The sequence below is a fragment of the Chroicocephalus ridibundus genome, chromosome 1, assembly GCF_963924245.1.
Source record: "Chroicocephalus ridibundus chromosome 1, bChrRid1.1, whole genome shotgun sequence".
NCBI classification, from domain to species: Eukaryota; Metazoa; Chordata; class Aves; order Charadriiformes; family Laridae; genus Chroicocephalus; species Chroicocephalus ridibundus.
Window position 1 is genome coordinate 219613305 of NC_086284.1, and position 24934 is coordinate 219638238.

The 24934-nt window shown below is 57.1% G+C and overlaps 1 protein-coding gene across 3 annotated transcripts; it reads left to right on the top strand.

The window, feature by feature from the left end:
• The first annotated feature begins 8707 nt into the window (after nucleotides 1–8707).
• CALU (calumenin) lies at nucleotides 8708–24257 on the top strand. Of its 3 annotated transcripts, none has more exons than XM_063323776.1 (7): nucleotides 8708–8805; nucleotides 13872–14108; nucleotides 18330–18523; nucleotides 22656–22822; nucleotides 23145–23205; nucleotides 23801–24003; nucleotides 24118–24257. In XM_063323776.1, the coding sequence occupies exons 2-7, from the start codon at nucleotides 13888–13890 to the stop codon at nucleotides 24220–24222; spliced, it is 951 nt and encodes a 316-aa protein (XP_063179846.1). In that variant the 5' UTR covers nucleotides 8708–8805; nucleotides 13872–13887; the 3' UTR covers nucleotides 24223–24257. The 3 variants fall into 3 exon arrangements, with proteins under 3 accessions (XP_063179846.1, XP_063179845.1, XP_063179847.1); XM_063323775.1 differs by lacking the exon at nucleotides 18330–18523 and adding an exon at nucleotides 18595–18788; XM_063323777.1 differs by lacking the exon at nucleotides 18330–18523 and adding an exon at nucleotides 18595–18788 and having other exon boundaries at nucleotides 8721–8799.
• The last annotated feature ends 677 nt before the right edge of the window (nucleotides 24258–24934 follow it).

Consider the following 24934-nt stretch of genomic DNA (forward strand, 5'->3'; position numbering starts at 1 on the left):
CGGGTTTGGGATGTCTCCAGAGACGGAGACTCCCCCACCTCTCTGGGCAGCCTGTGCCAGGGCTCTGCCACCCTCACAGCAAAGAAGTTCCTCCTCATGTTTAGGTGGAACTTCCCATGGTCACGTTTGTGCCCGTGACCCCTTGTCCTGTCCCCGGGCACCACTGACAAGAGCCTGGCCCCGTCCTCTCGATGTTGCTGAGCATCGACGAGGTCCCCTCCCAGCCTGCTCTTCTCCAGGCAGAACAGCCCCAGGGCTCCCAGCCCTTCCTCAGCACAGAGATGCTCCAGCCCCTCATCATCATCGTAGCCTCCGCTGTCCCCTCTCCAGCAGTTCCCTGTCCTTCTGGAACCGGGGAGCCCAGAACTGGTCCGGGCCCTCCAAGTGTGGCTTCCCCAGGGCAGAGCAGAGGGGCAGGATGACCTCCCTCCACCTGCTGGCCACGCTCTTCCTAACGCACCCCAGGAGACCGCTGGCCTTCTTGGCCACAAGGGCACGTTGCTGGGCGTGCTGGACCACAAGGGCTCGTGTGGTCAACTTGTCCGCCAGGACTTCCAGGTCCTTCTCCGCAGAGCTGCTTTCCAGCAGGTCAACCCCTATCCCCTACCGGCGCGTGGGGCGGCAGGACCTCCAACCGGACTCCGATCTCCATCATCCCTCTGAGCTCTGCCCTTCTCCACCCACCTCCCCCTCCACTCCTCCAACCCCCCCTTTCCCAAGCTTCCCTGTGAGGGTGTTATGGGAGACAGCGTCAAAAGCCTCGCTGAAGTCCAGGTAGACAACGTCCACGGCACTCCCCTCATCCACCCAACCAGCCAGGCCACCATAGAAGGCCATCGCACTGGTCAAGCATGATTTCCCCCGCGTGAATCGTGATCTTCCTCCTTGGTCCCGTCAGGGTGGGTCACCTTGCCCATACAAAATGGAGTCCTGCTCTCGCTGCCTGTCCTGGGGCTCCTCCCACATCATTCCTCGTGCCGGAGATGCCGCGTCTCCCCTCTTCCCTGCTCTCCCGCGCGCAGCTCCATGTCCTCCACCCTCCGGCAGACCAATCTCAAAGGGCTCCCCATGTTTCACCTGTGGGACCTGTCCTGCTGAGGGACCTCAGCCCACCTCATGGTGCTCCCTCAGAGCAGAGTCGCCACTAAGGTCGCTCCTGGGAGAGGTTTGTCTGACCTGGTTCTCCATCATCCCTGGTTCTCCATCGTCCCTGGTTCTCCATCCCTGGTTCTGCATCGTCCCTGGTTCTCCATCCCCGGTTCTCCATCATCCCTGGTTCTCCATCATCCCTGGTTCTGCATCGTCCCTGGTTCTCCATCATCCCTGTGTCTCCATCATCCCTGGTTCTCCATCATCCCTGGTTCTGCATCGTCCCTGGTTCTGCATCCCTGGTTCTCCATCCCCGGTTCTCCATCATCCCTGGTTCTCCATCATCCCTGGTTCTGCATCGTCCCTCTTTCTCCATCATCCCTGGTTCTCCATCATCCCTGGTTCTCCATCCCTGGTTCTCCATCCCTGGTTCTCCATCATCCCTGGTTCTGCATCATCCCTGGTTCTGCGTCATCCCTGGTTCTGCATCCCTGGTTCTCCATCCCCGGTTCTCCATCATCCCTGGTTCTCCATCCCCGGTTCTCCATCCCCGGTTCTCCATCATCCCTGGTTCTCCATCATCCCTGGTTCTGCGTCCCTGGTTCTCCATCCCTGGTTCTCCATCATCCCTGGTTCTCCATCCTTCTTGTCCAAATCACCCCGTTGTAGGTCTGTGTCTTGGACCTGGCGCATCCACAACCTCATCCACGTCCCGGATGTGCAAAGGCAGGCTGCTGCCCCGCTCCCAGGAGGAGAACGTTGAAAAAAACCCGTCCCATATTTTCATTTTTTCACGCTGACCAAACACAGTTTGCTGTGCTCTCCTCCCAGACCGTGGTCCTGAGACCTCCGGTTGCCGTCACTGCCCTCCTTCGGGCTTCCTGCAGGTGGCCCAGCGCAGGAGGTAGGATTAGGGTTCACGCGCCTTCACTTTGGGTTTCGGGGAGTTTTCCTGGTGGTGCTCCCGCTTTTGGGAAATGACCTGAAGAGAGAGTGGGCTGCAGGCCGTGCTCCCAGCGGGCGTTTGAGTCTCACCATGCTTCTGCAGCCGCTTCCCCGGAGGGACTCGGCACAGCGTGGGCAGCGGCTCAGTAGCCGGCAGCCCTACAGCGAAGCCGGAGTTAGGAATTCCCGTGGGATATTTCCAATCCTCCACTGAATGCTCCCCGTTGCCCTGTTGGCAGCTCACGTGGGAGCAGGCCACCTCTCGCAGGCGTAGTCAGAAGACGTGACCTGGTTGCCCGCGTTACACAAGCCATGGACTTCCCGAGGTATTTGAGGTTTGAACAGTGCGTTTCCTAGGAAAAACATCCCAATTCTGTGGCAAAACCAGGCCGTGCTGGCCGGCGGCATTCCTTCCACCGGACTTCCCCTCCCCGAACGAGGCAGACGGCTCGAGGACACGGTCCTCCGGTCTTCCAGCATTCCAGCTCCTTCGTGGCCTTGGTGGTTCCCCAGCTCCTTCGTGGCCTTGGTCGTTCGCCAGCTCCTTCGTGGCGTTGGTGGCTTCCCGGCTCCTTTGTGGTGTTGGTGGTTCTCCAGCTCCTTCATGGCATTGGTGGTTCTCCAGCTCCTTCGTGGCGTTGGTGGCTCCCCGGCTCCTTTGTGGTGTTGGTGGCTCTCCACGTCCTTTATGGCTTTGGTGGCTCCCCGGCTCCCTCGTGGCACTGGTGGTTCTCCACCTCCTTCATGGTGCTGGTATCTCTCCATCTCCTTCGTGGCGTTGGTGTCTCTCCACCTCCTTCACGGTGCTGGTGGCTCCTCAACTCCTTTGTGGCATTGGTGGCTCTCCACCTCCTTCACGGCGATGGTGTCTCTCCACCTCCTTCACGGCGATGGTGTCTCTCCACCTCCTTTATGGCGTTGGTGGCTCTCCGGCGCCTTCATGGTGTTGGTGGCTCTTTGGTGCCTTCATGGCGCTGGTGGCTCTCTGGTGCATTCGTGGCAATGGTGCCTCCCCACCTCCTTTGTGGCATTGATGGCTCTCCTGCACCTTCGTGGAGATGGCAACTCTCCACCTCCTTCGTGGTGCTGGTGGCTCCCCAGTGCCTTTGTGGCACTGGTGGCTTCTCACCTCTTTCACGGCAATGGTGTCTCTCCACCTCCTTCATGGCGATGGTGGCTCCTCACCTCCTTTGTGGCCTTGGTGGCCCTCCACCTCCTTCATGAGGACGGTGGCTCTCCACCTCCTTTGTGGCATTGGTGGCTCTCCACCTCCTTCATGAGGACGGTGGCTCTCCACCTCCTTTGTGGCATTGGTGGCTCTCCGGTGTCTTCGTGGCACTGGTGGCTCTCTGGTGCCTTCACGGCAATGGTGTCTCCCCACCTCCTTCGTGGCATTGGGGGTTCTCCAGGACTTCTGTGGCGTTGGTGGCTCTCCCCCTCCTTCGTGGCATTGGTGGCTCCTCACCTCCTTTGTGGTGCTGGTGTCTCTCCACCTCCTTCATGGGGCTGGTGTCTCTCTACCTCCTTTATGGTGTTGGTTGCTCTCCGGTGCCTTCATGGCGCTGGTGGCTCTCCGGTGCCTTTGTGGTGTTGGTGGCTCTTTGGTGCCTTCGTGGGGATGGTGTCTCCCCACCTCCTTCGTGGCATTGGTGGCTCTCCAGCTCTTTTGTGGCTTTGGTGGCTCTCCAGCACCTTTGTGGAGATGGTGGTTCTCCACCTCCTTCGTAGCGCTGGTGGCTCCCCAGCTCCTTTGTGGCGCTGGTGGCTCCTTACCTCCTTCGTGGCATTGGTGTCTCTCCACCTCCTCCGTGGGGCTGGTGGCTCTCCACCTCCTTTATGGCGTTGGTGGCTCTCTGGCGCCTTCTCGGCACTGGTGGCTCCCCACCTCCTTCCTGGCGACGGTGGCTCCCCGGCTCCTTCCTGGCATTGGTGGCTCTCCACCTCCTTCGCGGCGTTGGTCGGCCTCCAGCCCACCACAGCTCTTCTTCCAGGGCCGTTTCTCCAGGGACTCGCAAAGGTTTTAAGCTAAAACCAGCACTTAAACGGTGTCTGTGACTTGGCAGCGGCCGCGGCAGTGGGTGGGATGATCGATACGCCAACAGACTAATAAAATTCCTTCTTCCTTGTCCAAACACCGAGGTCATCTTCCCCCGAACTCCCCTGCTGTGCGGGGCACGTGAGGAAGAGGTAAACAAGGCTGCAGCTGAAAAGCTGGCTAATAAGTAACGCGTTCTCCTAATTCTCTGCTTTTTGGCAGATTTTGGAGGTATAATTACGAAATATTCAGCACTTTCAAAAGCCAAGACGCTTCATTGAGCCCTGCACGACACGGGGACTGCGCGAAGATCTGGTTTTGCGGACAGTTTGTGGTCGTTACCCGCTCCTTAAAGCTACGAGCAAGACAAGACCCGCGCGGCAAGGAAACCTCTTCTGTTAGCACCGTCTCAGAGGCAAACGCACTTAAACACGCTCGGTTTTGGCGAAACCAAACCAGCGGGATCGAGGGATTGGGATCCTTGAACCGGGAAAACGGGGACGGGGAGAGGGTTTTACCTCGCGCAAAACACCGGGGAGCGAGCAGAGCAGCAGAGCCGCCGCGCGTCGACGTTTTGAAGAGTTTTTAAGAACTCTGAAAAACTGGAAGAACCGAAAAAAAAAAAAAGCAGCTACGAAAATGGTCGGACAGTTGGAGAAAAGGTCTTTTCCGGGGTTACTTAGAGCTCAAGGTTTCTTCAGCTCGTCAAAAAGGAGGAGGAGAGCGGACGTAGTCTGTGCTGAGGAAGAGGAGCGGCTGCCGGGAGGAAGGCTGACCGACCTCTGCTCTCGCAGGCCCGGACCTCCGGGTCGGAGGCCGTGAAGCGTGGAGATCTTTCAATCGCGTAAAACTTTTTTTCTGGGGGGCAGAAAGCGAAGGACACGCGCGGCTCGCCTTCCCCCGAGGAGTCGCCGATCACTCGGGAAGAGCCTCGGATCGCTCCCGAGTTCCCGGCGTTGCGGCCTTTCGCTGGACGGAGACGGTTTTAAACGCCGGCAGAAATCCGGGCCGAGGAGCCGAACCGAATCGCCCTCCGACTCCGTTCGGCTCGAGCGAGAGTTTCTGGTTCCTCCGGGGTGCAAAGAAAAGCTTGAAAACGCCAACGTTAAAGTTTAAAAAACACCAAGCTCCCCTCCCTCCGCTCCCCCCCCCGCCCCCCCCGCCCAAGTCGTCTTTTATTTAAAAAAAGAAATATATCTCCCCATTTTAAAATTTAAAAAACCAGCTAAACCACCCGCGGATCGCCAGCGTGGAAGCGCTCCTGAAAGAGGGGTGTCGCCTTAACGCGTCATTATTTTTTTCCGACATCTCCCATCAGCAGCGACAGGGGTTAAAATGGGGACAAAAAAAAAAAAAAAAGAAAAAAAAAGGAAAAAAAAAAAAAAAAGAAAGACGAAGCGTCGGGTTTTTCAAGGAACTTTTCGCGCAAGTTTTTTCAGTTCGTGACTTCACGGTTTTCAAAGGTCAGCTGGCTGACGCGGCGCTTAAAACCGTCGGCCGTGACACGCGGAGGGGTGGGAATTATCTCAGCGGACTGTAAATATCTGGTGCGAACATCTTTCCGCCGACGGGGCGGCCCCGGCTCCCTCCGGAGAGAAAGGCGCTCATTAGGGCGCAATCCGTCTGACCTAATTTAGGCATTTACTTTGGGACGAGATGAATCACCCCCTGGAAAGCGCCTCTTTCTCTCCCAGTGCCTATAAGGGGAGGCCGAGGCGGCCGGCGCAGACGTGGACGTGCGCATCCCATGGCAGGAACATCATCCACCGCGAATCCAGCCCTGACCTCGAGCCCCGCCGCTTAAAAAATTTTGGCTGCGACCGTTATCGGCGGCGTCACGCTAACGCTGAGGCAGGCGGGGATTAAATAGCGACGTGAGGCTGCCCTGGGGCGAGCTCGTAAAAAGGGGATTTCGGTCGTAGGAGACATTCCCTCCCGATGGGATCACATCGCGCGACGAAGCGGCGATTTTTTTTTTTTTTTTTTTTTTTTTAAAAGCCTAAGTCATTAAAATGCCACGCAGCGTTTTAAGCCCGAATTGAAATGTATTTATAAAGCTTGCTGTCAGCTTAACGGGCACGGGATCCCTGCGCCGCGCTGAGTTATTTTTGGCTGGATGCGGTCACGGCGGGCTCGCTGGGGCCACGCCGCGCAGCAGGGCAGGGACCCTCCGGGTGACGAGAGAGACCCCGAGGGGCTGGAGCGGGTCCGGAGAAGGGCAACGGAGCTGGTGAGGGGTCTGGAGAACGAGGAGAAGGGTCTGAGGAACTTGTGAGGAGCAGCTGAGGGAGCTGGGGGTGTTCAGCCTGGAGAAGAGGAGGCTGAGGGGAGACCTTCTCGCTCTCTACAGCTCCCTGAAAGGAGGGGGCAGCCAGGGGGGGTCGGGCTCTTCTCCCAAGGAACAGGCCATGGGACAAGAGGAAACAGCCTCAAGTTGTGCCAGGGGAGGTTTAGGATGGATATTAGGAGAAACGTCTTCATGGAAAGGGCTGTCAGGCCTTGGAAGAGGCTGCCCAGGGCAGTGGTGGAGTCGCCGTCCCTGGAGGTACCTCAAAGCCGGGCAGGCGCGGTGCTGAGGGACACGGTTTGGTGGCGGTTTTGGCAGCGTCGGGTGAACGGTTGGACCGGAGGATCTCAAAGGTCTTTTCCAAGCCCGACGACTCCCTGGTTTGCTGATTGAGACCCGTGAGAACCGGCCCCCCCCGGCCCCGGGCGCTCACCTGCAGCATGTCGAGCAGTCCCTGCCGGCAGCCCTCCTCCATGCCGTACTCGTCCACCAAGATGCTGCCCAGGTAGAGGAAACAGGAGTGCTGGTGCGCCCGGTACACGTTCACCATCTGCGGGGAGACACGCGCCGCCTGGGACCCCCGGCAGCTCCCCCGTCCCCTCGGCCAGAGCCTCCCCCGTCCCCCCGGCGGGGCAGGGGACGCCCTGAAGGACTCGCTCGGCACCTGGCGCTCGGGAGCGTCTCCCTGCGGCGGCTGCCGGAGCCGAGGCAGCTTCCCCTCACTTCCCGTCCTGCCGCAGCCTAAAGGTTTAAAAGACACATAGACACGGTGCTGAGGGACACGGAGGTGTTGGAGCGGGGCCAGAGGAGGCCCCGGAGATGCTGGGAGGGCTGGAGCCCCTCTGCTGTGGGGACAGGCTGAGAGAGCTGGGGGGGTTCAGCCTGGAGAAGAGAAGGCGCCGGGGAGACCTTCCAGCCCCTGCCAGTCCCTAAAGGGGCTCCAGGAAAGCTGGGGAGGGACTCTGGAGCAGGGAGGGGAGCCATGGGACGAGGGGGAAGGGTTTTCCACTGGAAGAGGGGAGATTGGGATGAGATCTTGGGAAGAAATCCTTTGCTGTGAGGGGGGTGAGCCCCTGGCCCAGGTTGCCCAGAGAAGCTGTGGCTGCCCCATCCCTGGAGGGGTTCAAGGGCAGGTTGGACGGGGCTTGGGGCAACCTGGGCTGGTGGCAGGGTTGGAACTCAGTGGTCTTTTAAGGTCCCTTCCAACCCAACCCCTTCCATGATTTCTAAGTGCCGCTGCCCAGACAGTGCCAGAAGTAGCTCATCACCGAGGAGGGGCGACCAAACAGCAGTTAATCACTTCAAAGTTCTTTTATGCGTCAAGTGTGTACTCCTATACCAATCAGGACAGAGTTACGGCTCCTTCAAAGAACATCCTTATCATCCTCAAGAAGTTGGCAAACTTACAGTAAACTTTTACCGTCCTGAGATGACTCAGTACCTTAAAAGGATAACGTGAGGGTCTTCTTTACCCAAATGAGCGCCGAGACGCTCGCGCAGAAGTGTTTTGCCGACGCAGCAAAATTTGATCCGCACGTGCAAAAAGGCTATTCGGTCATCCGAATGAATCTGTAAGCCTGGGCGGAGTTACGTGTTAGGTAGGCGGAATTATGAGGCTATTTTGTGTATAAATAATGGGCGAACATCCCCGGTGAGGTGTGCTAGATTTGTGGGTTTTCCCCCTAGCCCCCGACGTCGAATAAAGCAACATCTCCTCTCTAAACTACTTCTGGTTTCGAGCGCTTTTTATTTCAGGTAACACTGTGACAGAGCCACCACCCTGCGGGGCGCTGCGCGGGTGCCACCCTGAGGGGAGGCCTCTCCCCAAGGGCGTTTTATGAGGAAAATCCACTCCAAGCCCACTCTCTCCCCACTCCTGACCGAGGAGCTGGCCCCGCCATGCCCTGTCAGCCCAGCCCTGGGCTTCCTGGAGTTGGGGAATGGCTTCCCGGAGCTGGGGAATGGCAACCCGGCCCCGCTCGGCTCCCCCACCAAAATGGCGCCTCGCCCCCCTCAAAATGGCGCCTCGCCCCCCGTTTCCCGCCCTTTTCCACCCGCGCGAGCGCAGTGCGGAGCGGGGCGGAGTGGGCGGGGCGCCCCGTGTGTGGGGGGGGCGTGGCCTCCCGCCGGCGCGCGCGTGAGGACGTGGCGCTTTCCAGCCAATCGGCGACCGCGCCCCTGGCGGGGAGGGGGCGGGGCTGCGGCGGGCGGAGGTGGGCGGAGGCGGAGGGGCGGGTAGGCGGGCGGAGCGCGGGGCGGGGGCGGGACAAGGAGGGGACGGGCGGCGGGGAGAGCCAATCAGCGCGCCGATCGCGGCGGCGGGGGAGGCGGGGCGTCGCGCTGATTGGCTAGCGGGGTGGGAGCGCGGGGGGCCGTGCGGCGTGGCGCCTACTTCCGGTCGGCGGAGCGGCTGAGGAGAAGCGGGTGGCGGCGGCGGCTCCCGGTAACGGTGAGGGACGGGACGGGCCCGGTGGGGCGGGTAGGCGGCCCCGGGACCGGAGGTGGGCTTCATGGGGGTGGCAGCGCCCGACCCCGCTCCCACACCCCCTCACGGCGGGAGCGGGAACGTGGCAGCGGCCGGGCCGGGCCTCGGGAACCCCGGGCCTGGTCGCCATGGGAACGTGGGGGGCCTGATACGTGAGGAGACCCCCAGGGCATCCCCCCCACCTGGTTCCCCCCTTAATTAACGTTTAATGAACCCCCTGCGCCTTCAGGTTCGTCGTGTATCGGTGAACGCGTGTTTTGGGGCATAAATCGCTGCTTTTCTCATCCGTTGTTTGTTTCAGCTGCCGGTAAAAGAGCGGTAAATCCTCCATCGCCGTGATAAGTCCTCGATTACTGCGATAAGTCCTCAATCAGTGCTGCTAATTACAGGTGACCGCCTCGTATCCCACCTGTGGGTAAGGACCAGGTTTGCCGAGGCCGATGGGATTGGGTTTAATCCCTTTAAAAGCCAAAACAAGGACTAGTTCCCAGATTTCAGGGGGTTGTGTTGTCTCTAAGCTTTTTCCTCTGGGATTAACTGCGCTCCCAGGTGGAAAATGCCCTTCCAAGGGGGTTTTGTAGCCCTGGGGCTGCGCTGAACGTCGCTGCAAAAATCAAGCCCAGCGCAGAATCCCCGGTTCCTCCGCCCATATCGCTGCAAAACCAAGGGGAGTCCCGAGTTGTTCCGGCGGACCCCGTTTCGCGGGAATACTTCTCCGCTCCCCACCGCTAATTGCCGCTTCCGACTTCCCTGCGGTTCACCGCCGAGACCCCTTTTGTTTCGGAGAAGGGAGAACTCGCCAGCGTCCCGTCCCCAGGCGGTTTGTGGTTTGCCTGACTAGCTGGAGGGAGAAGTTGGGTGCACATAATCGAGCTCAAAGCCTTATCTTTCCCCAAAACTGAGCTCCGAGAAAAATTTGGGGGTCAGTCCCCTTGGTAGGGCAGCCGTTGGTCAGCAGAAGGTGTCACTGATGCAGATTATTTATGAATAATGGTTGGTTTATGGTGTTTTTTTGTCTCCCCGCACACTAGAGCAGCATCTTTGCCCGCAGAGGTAAGGCCCGTCCTCCTCCCTGGCACCCGGCGTGATGCCAACGTGCCTGTTTGAGGTCAGATTGTCCCTTTTAATCACCTCCCGAGCGGCTCACGGCCGCTTCGTGTGGACATTGTAGATAAAACTCGTGGTATTTACACAGATTCCGGGTCACCCTGTGCTTTAGTCCAGCCCAGTCCCGGGATTGGCGGGAGGTCGCTCTGTGCTGGGCAGCTCTTCGGCTCTGCGACGTGCTCAAAGCGAGGAAAAGTCTGGTGTTCCGTGTAAATATATACCTAGAGCTCCTCTTAAATACCCTCGGGGGGTGTCCTTCCCCCTTGCTGAGGTCACGGCCATGCCAGATTGCATCAGAGGTGGCCGGGGATTGGGGATTTTTCACGCGGATCGAGAGGAAACGGGGAAGGGATTAAGTCAGCCAGGCTGGGGAGACTCTCCGGGCGGGTTCCAGGTATCTCTTGCCTCCTGAAAGCCACGAGGGAGTATTTTTGTGTTTAAAACTAATCAATTAAAATGTGACGAGGAGGAGAAGGGCCACCGCGGTGCTGCCTGGAAGGATGGACGCTGCGCTCCCGGCGTCCTTGCCCGCTCCCCTTCGGCTCGGCCGGCTGGGAAGCCTCACCGCTTTCCACGATGTCCCATCTGTTCCAAACTCGGCTGTTTCCGTCGGATGTATTCCCCCAGCTGGGGTTAAACCGCGCGCCACAGTGTTATCTTGGGTCCTTCCGTGGGATGTGGCGAGTGAGGTTTGCGGGGTCCTGCCTCGGGGACGGGTTTGTAGAGATCGAAACCCAAGATCCTCCCCCCCCAAATATCTGACCTGCCGGGGTGGCACCCTATAGCAGAAATTCCCTGCGAGTTGAGGAAAGCTGCTGTTCTTCCAGCTTTTCCACCCTTTCCGCTGCTCTAGTACGCACGCTTCTCTTCCTTCAGCTAAACTATGCCCAAATTTCCCTTTTATTTGCACTAATTAACGGCCAAAAGCCCGAGGCGTCGTTACGAGGACCAGAATTCCCAACCGGGCTCCCTCATCCTTCGAAGTACACGCCTTGGTGGATGCGGTCGTGGCGCTGGGACTCCTCCTTTTCTTTTCTTTCCCGACGGAGCGGTGCTTTCCAGCTTTTTCGACGGGGGTGGGGGGGAAACCAAACGACCTGGCGATTCTTTGGCCTCCCCCGGGGTTTGGCGTCTCCCCTGCCCTGGCTCTGCCCGCTCCCGGGACAGCTCGGACCATCGCGGTGCTCCAGCCTTCGCTCCCGAGGGAGCCTCCGGACATCTCCGGAGCCGCAGAAATCCTTAACGAACCCAATGCCAGGCGGGTTTTCCACGAGTTTATGTCGCTGGCTTGAAGGATGAGGTTCTTTGACAGCGGGTTTGGCTATTTATACGACGCCTGTGACCTGTTTCCATCCCTTTTCGTCTCCTCCGGGGCGGGAATGTGGCTCAAAGCCAGCGCGGTTACGGTGACGTTGGAGATCAAACAACCCTCCGTCTGTCTGGGAGCCTTTATTTCGCGGGGGCTCTCGCGGTTGAAGGGATTCAAACGGCACAAACTCTGCGCGGATAAATCCTTCGGGCATTCCGGAGTGGGGGGGGGCGTTTAGTGGATTCCTTGCCCCGCTGCTTCTGTCGTTTTAGACGAATATCGGTGAAATGGTTGATTTTTTTAAATAAAAAGAATCCCTTGGCTTTGCCGACTCCGGAGTAACGCTTCAGGCAGGCAAACTTAGAGTAAAACAAGCAGGAGAATTTTTATATTTTTTTTTTTTTTCCCTTCTTCCTACTCCTTTCTAACCCCTGCAAGTCATTTTAGCTGCCCGGACTCTCTTCGTTCTGGTTTCTTGGGGGGGTAAAATGGAATTTTGTAAACTTTTTTCCCCCCCCCCCGGCGTAAAGTGGAGTTCTGCCTGCCTGGAGGGAGCAAGGCTCGGCCGGAATATGTGTGTTAGCTCCTTGATTTAAATTTAGATTGAAGAGGTAAGGGTGGGGGAATGCTTCCGAGAGCCTTCTCCCATTGCCAAGTACGGCTCTCGGGCCAGAAATTGCTCCGATTTGCCAGACGATCCGGGCGATAAATTGCCACGTCCTGATTATCCCTGTCATCGTCCGTGTCTGTCACCCACCCGGCCACCGGGTTCCAGCTGGGTGCGGCGACCCCGGCGTGGCTGGAATTCACGGTGAAATTAATGCGTAATGGCGTGGGGGAGGCTTCCATCCGCCTCGGAGGTCCCGGAGGGGCGTCTGAAGCCGTCGGATGGATGGAAAGGAGGGAATTTTGGGGGAGGGAGCGGGGCGGGAGGACGTGAGAGCCGAGGGTTTGGCAGGGGCTGCGGAACGGGCCATCCGCCGCGCGCGTTTGCCACGCATCCTTCGCATTCCTCGCCCTCCTCCTCCTCCTTCTCCTTCTTCCAACAAACCCAGTTGTCGCGCTCTGCCCTGCGGAGGGGCTTGGCCGGGAGCTGCTCCGGCGGGGTGGGAAGGAGAGATTCCCCAAGCGCCGTAGGGCTCGGAGATCGTTTTGCCCGGCTCATCTCTATTAATTCATCGTTTTGCCCGGCTCATCTCTATTAATTCATGGTTTTGCCCGGCTCATCTCTATTAATTCATGGTTTCGCCCGGCTCATCTCTATTAATTCATGGTTTCGCCCCAGCTGATCTGTATGAATTGATCATTTTGCCCCAACGATCTCTATGAATTCATGGTTTTGCCCCGCTGGTCTATATGAATGGATCGTTTTGCCCGGTTGATCTGTATTAATTCATTGTTTTTCCCCGGCGATACCTGTTAATTCATGGGTTTGCCCCACCGACCTCTACGAATTCATGGGTTTGCCCCAGCTGATCTCTACGAATTGATCATTTTGCCCCGACGATCTCTACGAATCCATCGTTTTGCCCCGGCTAATCTCTATTAATTTGTCATTTTGCCCGGCCGATCAGTATGAATTCGCGGTTTTGCCCCGTCGATCTCTATTCATTCACCGTTTTGCCCCGCTCGTCTCTACAAATTCATTGCTTTGCCCTGGCTAATCTGTAGGAATTCATCGTTTTACCCGGCTGATCTCTACTGATCCGTGGTTTTGCCCCACCGATCTGTGTTAATTCATGGGTTTGCCCCTCCTGATCTGTACGAATTCAGCGTTTTGCCCAGTTGATCCGTATTAATTCATCGTTTTTCCCCGCTGATATTTATTACTCCATGGTTTTGCCCCACCGACCTGTATGAATTCGTGGGTTTGCCCTGCTAATCTCTATGAATTCGTGGTTTTGCCCCGCTGATCTGAATGAATTCACCCGTTTTGCCCCCCGCTGATGTGTATAAATCGATCATTTTGCCCCGACGATCTCTACGAATTCATGGTTTTGCCCCGCTGAGCTGTAGGAATTCCTCGTTTTGCTCCGGTTAATCTCTATGAGTTCATGGGTTTGCCCCGCTAATCTGTACGAGCCGCTCGTTTTGCCCGCCTGATCCCTCCTGAGCCATGGTTTTGCCTTGGCTAATCTGTATTAATTCATTCTTTTGCCCCGCTGATCTGTACGAATCGATCATTTTGCCCCGCTGATCTCTGTTCATTCATGGGTTTGCTCCGCCAATGGGCGTGAATTCATGGGTTTGCCCCAGCTAATCTGAATGAAGTCATGGGTTTGCCCCGCCGGTCTCCGTGAATTCGTCGTTTTGCCCCGCCGGTCTCCGTGAATTCGTCGTTTTGCCCCGCCGGTCTCCGTGAATTCGTCGTTTTGCCCCGCCGGTCTCCGTGAATTCGTCGTTTTGCCCCGCCGGTCTCCGTGAATTCGTCGTTTTGCCCCGCCGGTCTCTACGAATTCACAGTTTTGCCCCGCCGGTCTCCGTGAATTCATCACCTCTCCCCTTTTTGGTGTCAGGGTTCTGGTTTGTGACCCCGGCGCCGGCATCGTGCTGCTCCCGCGTCCCCCCCTCGCGGCCTCGGCTCCTCATTTCCCCTTCTCTCCCTCTCCCGCAGGTGCGTCTGAACCACCATGACCGTCCCTCAGCTCCTCCTCTGCCTGTCTCTCTCCATGCTCTGCATCTCGAGCAAACCCACCGAGAAGAAGGACCGGGTTCACCACGACCCCCAGCTCAGCGACAAGGTCCACGACGACGCGCAGAACTTCGACTACGACCACGACGCTTTCCTCGGGGCCGACGAGGCCAAAACCTTCGATCAGCTCACGCCGGAGGAGAGCAAGGAGAGACTCGGGTAAGGAGGCGGGGGGGGGGGGCGGGAAATAAAAAAAATAATAAGCCAAAATAAAACCCCAATCGAGAGAGAACGAATCCGCGGCGGGTTGTGCTGGCCATAAATGTCCCCCCTGGTGTTCGCGCGTGTTCTCTTGCACCTCAGGTGGCAGAGGCGGCCTCGACTAGAGCCTTTTAAATGTCATTTTTTAAGGCAGCGGTAGCTGAAATTTAGTGACCGACGCGAGCGGTGGGGACGCAGTTATGCAGCACGTGCGCGGTTCTCCGCCTGCAAAGGTCACCTTGAGCCGTTCCAACCCTGCCCGCCTCCTTCCCGGCACCGAATACACCCCAAAACTACAAAGCAGAAATAAAAATAAGCCTCTTTGGCTTATGCTGCCCTCCTGCTCTCCGGTTACCGCTGCAGGCTCCGGGGGAATTACTCGCATTTTCCTGCCACGTTATTCCTCCCCAGTCGAGGAGCAGCTGCGCGGGAGCCGCGAGGGAGGGAAAACAGAGCATCTCTTGAAAATTTTAACTTCTGCTGCCTCTCTCTGCCTCCCCGGCCACCTGCGGAGGGCAGAAGAGGGGGTTTTAAAGCCGGGGGGAGCGGGGGGGACACGGCTGGTCTTGGCCCTGGCATTTTTGGCTCCTCGGCGCTACAGCGTGTGCCTTTGTCTGGGCGGCAGCAGCTGCCGGCGCAGTTGTTCGCTCTGGGTTTAAAAAAAAAAAAAGGCTTAAACCTTGGGAGGTTCAGCCCTGCCGAGACATTTTTCGGAGCCCTGGTGAGCTCGGCCCGGCCGTCGGGACGCTCCTGGAGATGTCAGGCCCCAGGAGTGGCTCGTGATGGTCCAAACGGCCCCTTAAATCTCCGTCTCTGCCCGTTTTTATCGGGTTTTGGAGGCGACGGGCTGGTGGGGGTGCCTGATTTCCGTGTCCCGGGTGGCCATCGTTCACCGGCGTTGTCCTCCACGCCGGAGCTGAGCATCCCAACTTCCCGCTCATGGCCCGTGGAGTGGCGTTTGCTGCAGCCCACGATGAAAATTAGGGGTTTTTTGGGTTTTTTTGGGGGGGGGGATGGGGGAATGGGGCTTCCTAATGAGAAGGGAAAACTTAACGAGCTCGGGGAAACGCCACCGGAGCGAGGTAAAGGCGGATTTGCAGGGCAGGGAGATTCCAGGCTTCCCCACGTGCCGTAGCATCCCTACGGACCATCCGGGGCCACCAACCTGCGGCGGGAGGTAGCCGCAGGGGGTCTCCGCCAGCGTTTTGCTCTTGATTAAAGGCAACGCCGCGTCCGCTGTAAAGAAATCTCTGCTGGAGGCTGGCGTGGGAGGGGAGGGGTTTTTTTTCCCTCCCTGGGGACACTTTAAAAAAAACTGGGAAGAAAACCCCTCTTTTTGGACCACCGGAACCAGCGCAGCAAGGCCCCGGCTGGTCCGGGATCCGCCAAATACGAGGAGCCGGGTGGCTTTTTGCGCTGGAAACGGGGCCGGGGCGGGGGGAAAATTAAAGATCTTTTCCCCCAAAGTAAAGCAGGGAGGGAAGGGGAAGGCGAAGCTCCGGCTGCGGAGAGCAGAAACGCTCCGGGCGAGCCTTTTCCCCGCCACCAGCTCCCCTCCTCCTCCTCCTCCTCCTCCTCCTCGGGCTGTTTTCCTGCCCCCGTGGGCTTTGTCATGGCTCCGGGTTTTAATTTCATTGTTCCGCTGAGTTATCTGCTGGAAAAAGCTGGCAGTGGAAGCGCGGCCGGGGTCAGAGTTTCCACTCGGGATGTTTTAACGAGGCCGTTCCCAACCGCTCTCGCCTTTAACGCAAACCAGCTTTAGTCGGGGGGGGGTTTTTTTTTTGGGTTTGGTTTGTTTGGGGGTTTTTTTTGGGTTTTTTTTCCCCCCTAGGCAAATTCATCACGCTTTCCCCAGCCGCGAATCGATTCGATAAACTTGCGATGAGCGCACGGTGGCGTCAATTTATTATTTAATTTCTCGAACGGCCGGTGGAAAGGCGCAGTTTTCCTTGGGGGGGGGGGCGGGGGGGGGGGGAGAGCTCTGGCTCCCTGTTTCCCGGCTCTTTTTTCCCGTACGGCTCTTCTGTTTGGTGGGGGTTTTTGGGGTGGGTTTTTTTTTTTTGGTTTTTTGTTTTTGGGGACGACCGGGATTTCGGACCAGCCTTCCCGTGTTCTACCTCGCTTTTTTTTTTCCTGCTCCCCCCTCCCGCCCCGTAAAAGCTGCGGAATTCGAGGATTTCTGGCCGTTTTCCCGGCCAGAGCGCTGAGCAAACGGAATTCCCTCCCTTCCCGCGGTGGGAAAGCCGAGCGGCCCGTCGGCTCCAGCTGCCGGCCCTCACGAAACATCTGCTGCCCTCGCCACCCCTTCTCCGATGGCTTTTTTTTATTATTATTATTATTATTATTATTATTATTTTTTTGATTCAAACGGGTGGGTTTTGTACTTTCTGCCCTGGGAAAAGAGCCCGTCGGCAGCCGGTCGCGGCGCTGAACCGGCCGAAGGCGGGAGGTTCGGGAGCTGCCCCCGGCTCCAGGCGGGGACCGACGGGGAAGCCGTTCCCTAATTAAACCTCCCGACTTCTCCCGCCCCACCTGGAAACCTTCCCTGGAAAAAATCGCCTTCGGATTCTTCGTTCCGGTGGTTTTGTTTTTTTTTTTTGTCGTTGTTGTTGTTATTTTTTTTTTTCCTCCCCTCAATATTCCCGCTTCAGCGGCCGCTTGGTGGATGGGAAAAAAAAGCGGCTTTGGGCGAGATGAAGTACCCAAATCTCTGTCACCTCCTCAAGGAAACCTTTTTAACCCTTGGTTTCCCAAATAAAACCCTTCGTTTCATCATCATTTATTTTTTATTTACAGGTTTTAACCCCTTACCTACCTCGCCGTGCCAGAGCCTCGCGTGCCCCCGCCGCGGCGTTGCCCCCCAGCCCGCTCCTGCTCCCGCGTGGCGACGCGCTATTTAAAAATCGAACCGTTTCCCTGAAATAGCCCCTATTAAAACTTTTAAAACTGATTAAAAGGTCCGTCGACGCGGCGGGCGGGCCGCGAGCTGCCCTCTTGCCCGGCGGGGGAAATCCGGCAGCGAGCCGAAAGGCTCTTCGAGGGGTAAAGCGAATCGTTTTTACCTCCTCTCCGCAGCTTTTGGTTTTTAGGAAAGGCCCTTTTTTTTTTTTTTTTTGCGCCCAAGAAGTCGCGGGGGGGGGGGGGGGCGGGGGGGTGGGTTGGTTGGTTTTTGCTTAGAAAAGCCATTTTTTGGAGCGCCGCGAGCTCAAGCCGCGGGGTGGCTCCGCTCTCCCTTCGGCCTGGGGGGGGTTGGGGTTTTTTTTTTTTTTTTTTTTTGTTTTTTTTTTTTTTTTCATTTTTTTTTTTTTCCCCCCCCCTGGAGGTTTTGCTTTCCATCGATATCCCAGGAAAGGGATTCGAGTCTCGCGGCCTTTTGAAAACCCCGCCTTTTTTAAAATGCCTTATTTTTCAAGTTTAGGATTTCCTGAACTTAAAAAAAAAAACCCCACAAAAAAAAACCCACAAAAAAAACCCCACAAAAAACCAAGGAATAAACCTCCCAGGAGGAAAACGCCGGGATGAAGCGGCCCCTGCTCCTCCCCGCCCCCCCCCACCTGCAGCGATCCGGGGGAAGGATCCCGGCTGCCTCCCCCCCTGCGGCTTCCCCGTTCCTTTTCCGAGGGGCTTTTTCTTCACAGCTGCGGCTAAAAATACAAGGCGGCCGCGCACCCCCCCCGTCATCGACCCGGCAGCTCCCCTCGGGAAGATGGGTGGGCATCGGATCGACGGGGCGGGGGGGATCTCCGGCACCTCCTCATCGCTCTCCTACCGGGCTTTTTCCGACGAGCCGAGGCTCGGTCTTTATATCCCGATATATTTTTTTTTTTTTTTTCCGTTTTTCTTCTCCGTTTTTAACGTGAGCGCGCGTACGTGCCCGCCTCCCAAGGTGTTCCCGAAGGGCTGCCGAGAAAACGCTTCCCCCTCAAACCCCCGATTCCCCAAAAAAAAAAAAAGCGAGCGGACCGGCGTTTTCGGGCCGCTAAACCCCTACCTTAGTTTTGAGGCCGAGCTTATCCGCGTGCTCGAATTGCCCGGATTTGGGGCAAAAAAACCCAAAAATCCCCAACGCAAACCACCTTGACTTGCTCGCTCCGGCATCCGGGCGCGGATGCTCCGCCCGGGCGCATTTAGAACCTCGTTCCCCTTAACTTGTGCTGGATTTTTCTGCATTCCCTACAGAAAGATTGTAAGTAAAATAGATGAAGACAAAGACGGGTTTGTAACGGTGGAAGAGCTGAAAGACTGGATTAAATTTGCCCAAAAACGCTGGATTTACGAGGATGTAGAGCGGCAGTGGAAAGGGCACGACCTCAATGAGGACGGCCTCATTTCTTGGGAGGAATATAAAAATGCCACCTACGGCTACATTTTAGGTAGGTCTCGACTCTCGGGAGACAAACTTGACGGAGCCGGCGCTTGAAAACTTGCTGTTTTGTTTTTGTAGAGTGATTGTAGATAAGATAGACACGGATAAGGATGGGTTTGTGACGGAGGGGGAGCTGAAAGCCTGGATTAAGAAGGCCCAGAAGAAATACGTGTATGACAGTGTCGAGCGCCAGTGGCAGGAGTTTGACACGAACCAAGATGGATTTATCTCCTGGGATGAGTACAGGAACGTGACATATGGCACTTACCTCGGTAAGGGGCGAGGTGTCCCCGCTGCTGGTGGTGGGCCCCCCTCAATAAAGCAGACGGGCGCCGCTGGTGGAGCCCCCGCGCTTCCCATTACTCCCGATTTACCTTCGGGGTGGGGAGGGGGGAGAAAACACCCCACCCCACCCCACCCAACCCCCAAAAAACGTGGGGGGAAAAAAAAACAAAAACCCCAACCCAGGCCGCAGGCGGCGTTCGCCGGCTTTTATAGCTCTGCTTTATTGACGCGCTTCGTCGTGAAAACCAGTTCCCAGCTCCTGAGCCATAACGGGATTAAAACGGGGTGGGGGGGGGGGGTGGGTGGGAGGTAGGGGGGTGTTTTTGGGGTTTTTTGTTTTTTTTTTTTTTTTTTTACCTTCTGACTTTTGGTTTTCCACCCGCCGGCGGCACCGGGGTGCCCGCGGGAGAGAGACGCCCGTTAAGCCGGGGCGGCGGCGACCACCCTTTTGCTGCCTCCAGCCGCAAAGATCGTCAGCAAAAGGGTTTTATTAATGGCTTTCCAAAACCGCTCCCGGGTTTTCTCCGCTGGCCGGAGCTTTAGACCCCCCGGAACGTGTCGATTATGGCACGTGGGACGGGGTCGACGGCCCTTCCAGGATTTTTTAAAAAAAAAAAAAAAAAAAAAAACAAACCAAAAAAACCCAGGGGGGAGCGAAGTAAGGAGAAGCTCCGCTGGGGTTAAGGCGTTAGAAAAGTTCCTCTGCCGGTTATTCCCGCCTCCTGGAACGCTGACAGATACGGGGAGGATGAGCTACGGCTCCAAAGCATGAAATAAAGTTTTAATTTACTAAATATTTCCAAAGATAGTCAAATGCTCGCGGCGGAACGTATGGAGCCCTGGTGCCTCTCGCTTCTGCCCTCATCCGTCTCGCCTCCGGCTCTTTTCACGGCTTCGTTAGGAAGCTGGAAGGGAAGGAGCCGGGGGGAGGGGGGGGGAATTGGCCCCCCGGGACCTCGTTAGGTCTCGCTCAGCTTCCCTTTGCCGTTAATAACCTGATTAACGAGATCCGCACCTATCTACCCCTTCGAATCCCACCCTGACGGGGAAGAAGAGATCCTGGAAAGGTTGTTTTTTGGTGGGTTTTTTTTTTTTTGGAGTCCGGGCGGTGGGAATTACGACCTGCAGGTGTGGAATATTTAAAAAAAAAAACCACCCCAAAAAACCGAAACCCCCAAAACATTTTAAGGAGAAAAAAAAAACCCCCACCTTAACGAGAAAACCTCCAGCCTAATTTGCGGGAGAGGGAAGAGAGCGCCCGGCTTTACGCCGTAAAGATCTCCCCCGGCCCGGAGGCCGGGCGCCCTTGGCACATCCCGAGGAATCCTATTATAGCCCTGCTCCCCCGTCCTTTTGGACGTCCTTAGGGAACGCCGGGAAGAGCCCTGACTCCCCCTCCCGCTCCTCCTTTTGTATTCGGCAGAAATAAAAAAGGAGCTTTTTTCTCCCCCCCCCCAGCCCCAGCCCCGGCTTTGCTTTTCGACTGAAATGGCCTCGTCCCTTCCACCGGGCTCTTCCCCTCCCTTCTCCCTCCGCCCGCTGGAAAAAGCCTCGGGAATTGTCCCTGGAGGGTTTGAGGCGCGGCCAAGAGGCCGGTGGGATCCCTTCGAGGGGTGAAGAACATCCTTCTCCCGGCGCGGCCACCGCCCTCTACTCAGTACCGAAAAAATGTTGGCTTTTTGGCACGGAAAGAAACCGCCGCCTTTGTTTTGGGGGTTTTGGGGGTTTTTTGGGTTTGTTTTTTTTTTTTTTTTTTTTTTGGAAATCCAACACCATATGAGTCACCGGGGTCGCACCCGGTGCCGGGGTGAAGTAGCTCGGGGGGGGGGGGGAAGAATCGGCGCTGAAGGCTTTTCCCGCCGGTCGGAATCCTGCCGAATAGTAAAGCTAATAAGGATAAAAAGAACGTTAAGCGATAAATAACCACCTGGAAGGAAAACTCCCTTGAAAACCGCCTTAAAAATAAGAACGTAATAAGAATAATGCGGGGTTTTGTTTTTTTTTTAAGTTCTTCCACCCGATCAGACTCGCTTGTCACCCCAGGCGGGTCGCGGAAGCAGAAACCCTCGTGTTTCGGCTCCTATCGGGTTAAAAAGCTTCGCCCGCAGCTCCCGAGAGCCGTTCCCGAGCTCTCTCCCCTCGATCCCTCCCCCGGAAAACCTTTGGCTCCTGCCACCCAGCTCGGGGGGGGGTTTTACCCTTTTGAAACGGCTCTCTGCTGATTAAAACCCCTTAGAGCCGCTGGAAATGGGGTTTAAGTTGGCCCTTGGGTGGGCTCGTCCTTCGAGCTCTCGGCGCGTGCCGCCGGCCCGGGGCGAAAACTCCAAACTTCGGGTTTAATTACGTCCTAGTAATTAAATTTAGAGGGGACTTAAAAATAAAACCTCTTCCATTTACCGGCTGCGGGACTGGTTAATCCCCCGCCTTTTGTCCCGGTGTAAACAGAGCCGAGAGGGAGGGAGCCATTTTTAGCCTTTTTTTAGCCCGGGCCCCCCCCGGCTCTGCCTGAATTTAACCCCGCGAGGGTTCGGCCCCGTCCGTCCTCCCTCCCGCGATGGGTTTTTCTAGCGGCCGAGGGACAAAAGCCGACAAAAGGCGTTATCCCGAAGCTTATCTGGAGCTGCCGGCGGAGCTATATCGGGCGGCCATATGTGCCCAGATATTCCCACCGCGGCGGGCGCTTGGGGGGATGTTTCGCTGGCTTTGAAGCCGCCCCGGCAGCGGGGACCGATATCCCCTTACACATTCTCCGCCCAAAATAGCTCGGGCTGAGCCACCGGCCGAAAAAAACCCCCCCAAAAAAAAAAAAAAACCCCGCTCCTTGTCTCCTTGGGGCATCTTCCCCGGGAATGTTGGTGTCCCACAACTGCTGCGAGCTCCTTCTCCTCTTCCTCCTGGCGGAGGAGGTGCAGGAGGGACGCGATGGCGGCCGATATCTAAAATTTAGGCTGTTGTGGCAAAGCCTTGGGCGGTGGAGGTTGCGTTGAGGAGGTCGAGGTTGGGCTGAGGAGGCAGAGGGTGGGTTGAGGAGGTCGAGGTTGGCTCGAGGAGGTCGAGGTTGGCTCGAGGAGGTTGAGAAGCATGAAATTGTGTTGAGGAGGTTGAGGTTGGGTTGAGGAGGTTGAGGTTGTGTTGAGGAGGATGAAGTTGGGTTGAGGAGATTGAGGTTGGGTTGAGGAGGTTGAGGAGCATGAAATTGTGTTGAGGAGGTTGAGGTTGGGTTGAGGAGGTTGAGGAGCATGAAATTGTGTTGAGGAGGTTGAGGTTGGGTTGAGGAGGTTGAGGAGCATGAAATTGTGTTGAGGAGGTTGAGGTTGGGTTGAGGAGGTTGAGGTTGTGTTGAGGATGAAGTTGGGTTGAGGAGGTTGAGGTTGTGTGGAGGAGGTTGAGGTTGTGTGGAGGAGGTTGAGGTTGGGCTGAGATTGAGGTTGGGTTGAGGAAGTCGAGGTTGGCTTGAGGAGGTCGAGGTTGCGTTGAGGAGGTGGAAGTTGTGTTGAGGATGTTGTGGTCCTGTTGAGGTCGAAGTTGGGTTGAGGAGGTCGAGGTTGGGTCGAGGAGGTTGATGTTGGGTTGAGGAGGTTGAGGTTGGGTCAAGGTTGGGTTGAGGAGGTTGAGGTTGGGTTGTGGAGGTTGACCTTGCGTTGGGTTGAGATTGAGGTTGGGTTGACGTTGGGTTGTGGAGGTTGACCTTGGGTTGAGGTTGACGTTGGGTTGTGGAGGTTGATGTTGGGTTGAGGTTGACGTTGGGTTGAGGTTGACGTCGGGTTGAGGTTGGGTTGGTGATGACCACGGGACATCTCCCCCCTGCCCGAGCTGACGCGGGGGGTGGCTCCTTCTTCTCTTCTCATGCCCAGATGACCCAGACCCCGACGATGGATTTAATTACAAACAAATGATGGTGCGAGATGAACGACGCTTCAAGATGGCTGACAAGGACGGAGACTTGACGGCCACCAAGGAAGAGTTCACCGCTTTTCTCCACCCCGAAGAGTACGATTACATGAAGGACATCGTCGTGCAGGTGGGTCCCCTCCGGCTGGTGGCCTCCCACCCAACGTGGCCTTCACGGCTAAGAAATGGGTGGAAAGGGCTGGAAATCCCACCGGACCGTCCCCGGGGGAGACCTTCTGACCCGCTCCACCACCGGCACCGCTCCTGCGGTGGGATGGCCTCCAGGTGGATCAGGGTGGAGGAGATGGGCCGTGGAGCAGAAAAACGTGGGATTTGGGTTTTTTTTTTTTTCGGGCGGAGGCGCCGTCTCCGCGTGCCGCCGGAGCTGGGAGAGGTTGTCCCCACGGGGAACGTCGCTCCGAGCCCGGCCAACCGGCGTCTTCTCCTTGCAGGAGACCATGGAGGACATCGACAAGAACGGGGACGGCTTCATTGACCTGGAGGAGTACATAGGTGAGACGCTGGCCACCGTGTCCCCTCCGGGGCGGGAAGAGCTGCCGGAATGTCCGTTTCCATCCTTCCCCCTCCTGGAATTCCATTTTCTCCCTTAAATTCCTGACTTTTAGACCTTCCCCCGCTCCCTCTCCGGGGTTAAATCCCAAAGCGGTGACTGGGCTGGGAGTGGGAGCATCCACCGGACAATCCCGGGTTGTCCCCTCTTGGGTGCGGGGAGGCGGAGAAGCTGCCCTTATCCCACCACGGAACGTTTCCCTCCCGTTTCGGGAAGGCTCCGAAATACGCGGGGGCCGAAGGCGGCCTCCTCTTCCCGACCCATTTTTTGGGGAAAGAAATCCTCCGAGACGGGATTTAAAAAAAAAAATCCGGGCGTACGAGGTGGGACGGGACCTCGAGGACGATGCGGTCCGACCTTCGGAAGTTGGGGCCATGGAGAAGTTGGATCTCCGTTGGGTTTTCCGGCGGGACGGAGGGAAGCGGGTGGTTCTTCCCTTGGGGATGGATCCGGCGGGATGCTGTTGAAGGGGGGGGGGGGGTTAATCCCGCCGCTCCGGTTGCCTGGTGTTTTTTTTTTTTTCCCCGCCTCTCCCAGGGGACATGTACAGCCACGACGGCGGCGCCGCCGACGAACCCGAGTGGGTCAAAACGGAACGGGAACAGTTCGTGGAATTCCGGGACAAAAACCGCGACGGCAAAATGGATCAAGAAGAAACCAAAGATTGGATCCTCCCTTCCGACTACGACCACGCCGAGGCCGAAGCCCGGCACCTCGTCTACGAGTCCGACCAGAACAAGGTCTTCGTTAAGCCCTAATTTGTTCGTTCCCGGGGGGAGACGGGGGGGGAGTTTTGGGGGGGGGGGGGGTTTATTTTGGGGGGGGGGTTTTATTCGGTTCTTCCTCTCCGGCAGGACGGGAAGCTGAGCCGGGAGGAAATCGTGGAAAAATACGACCTTTTCGTGGGCAGCCAGGCCACGGATTTCGGAGAAGCTTTGGTGCGACACGACGAATTTTGAGCCGGGAGAAAGGGGGGGGGGGCGGGGGGGGGGGAAGGGGGGGGAAGGGGGGGGCTGGGGGGGGGGGGGGGGGGGGGAAGAGAGAAAAGAAAAAAAAAAAAACCAAAAAAAACAAAATCCCCCCCCCCCCCCCCTAACGAAAATAATTTATTTTTTACAAGTTTTTGGGATCGCGGTTAAAAAAAAAAAAACAACAAAACGCGGGGGGGGGGGGGTGGGGGTGTGTGTTTTGTAACCCCAAACCCCCCCCAAACCCGCCCCCCCCCCAACCTCCCCCCCCCCCCGCCCCCCCCCCCCAAGACTTTTTTATTTTCGAGCCGGGAATTGAAAAATCTCTTTTCCCGACCTTTTTAGCAAGGGGTTTTGCCCCCCCCCCCCCGCCCCCCCTTTTTTTTTGTTTTTCACTTTTTTCCCCAAAAAAGTTGGGGGGGGGGTTGGGGGGGGGGGGAGGGTTTGAGTTTGGTTTTTTTTTTTTTTAGTTCTTTTATGGTTTTTAAACCGATTTCTGCTTCTTTTTCGAACGGATATTTGGGTTCCTCCCCCCCCAACCCCCCCCCCCCCGCCCGCCCCCCCCTCCATCCGGAAAAAAATTCCGGCTTTTCCGTGCCGGGGAAAATGGAAGCGAATTTTGGGGGGGGGAAACTCGACGCCAATTTCAAAACGCGAAATTTAAAAAACCCAAAAATTTTGCAGGGGGGGGGGGAGGGGGGGA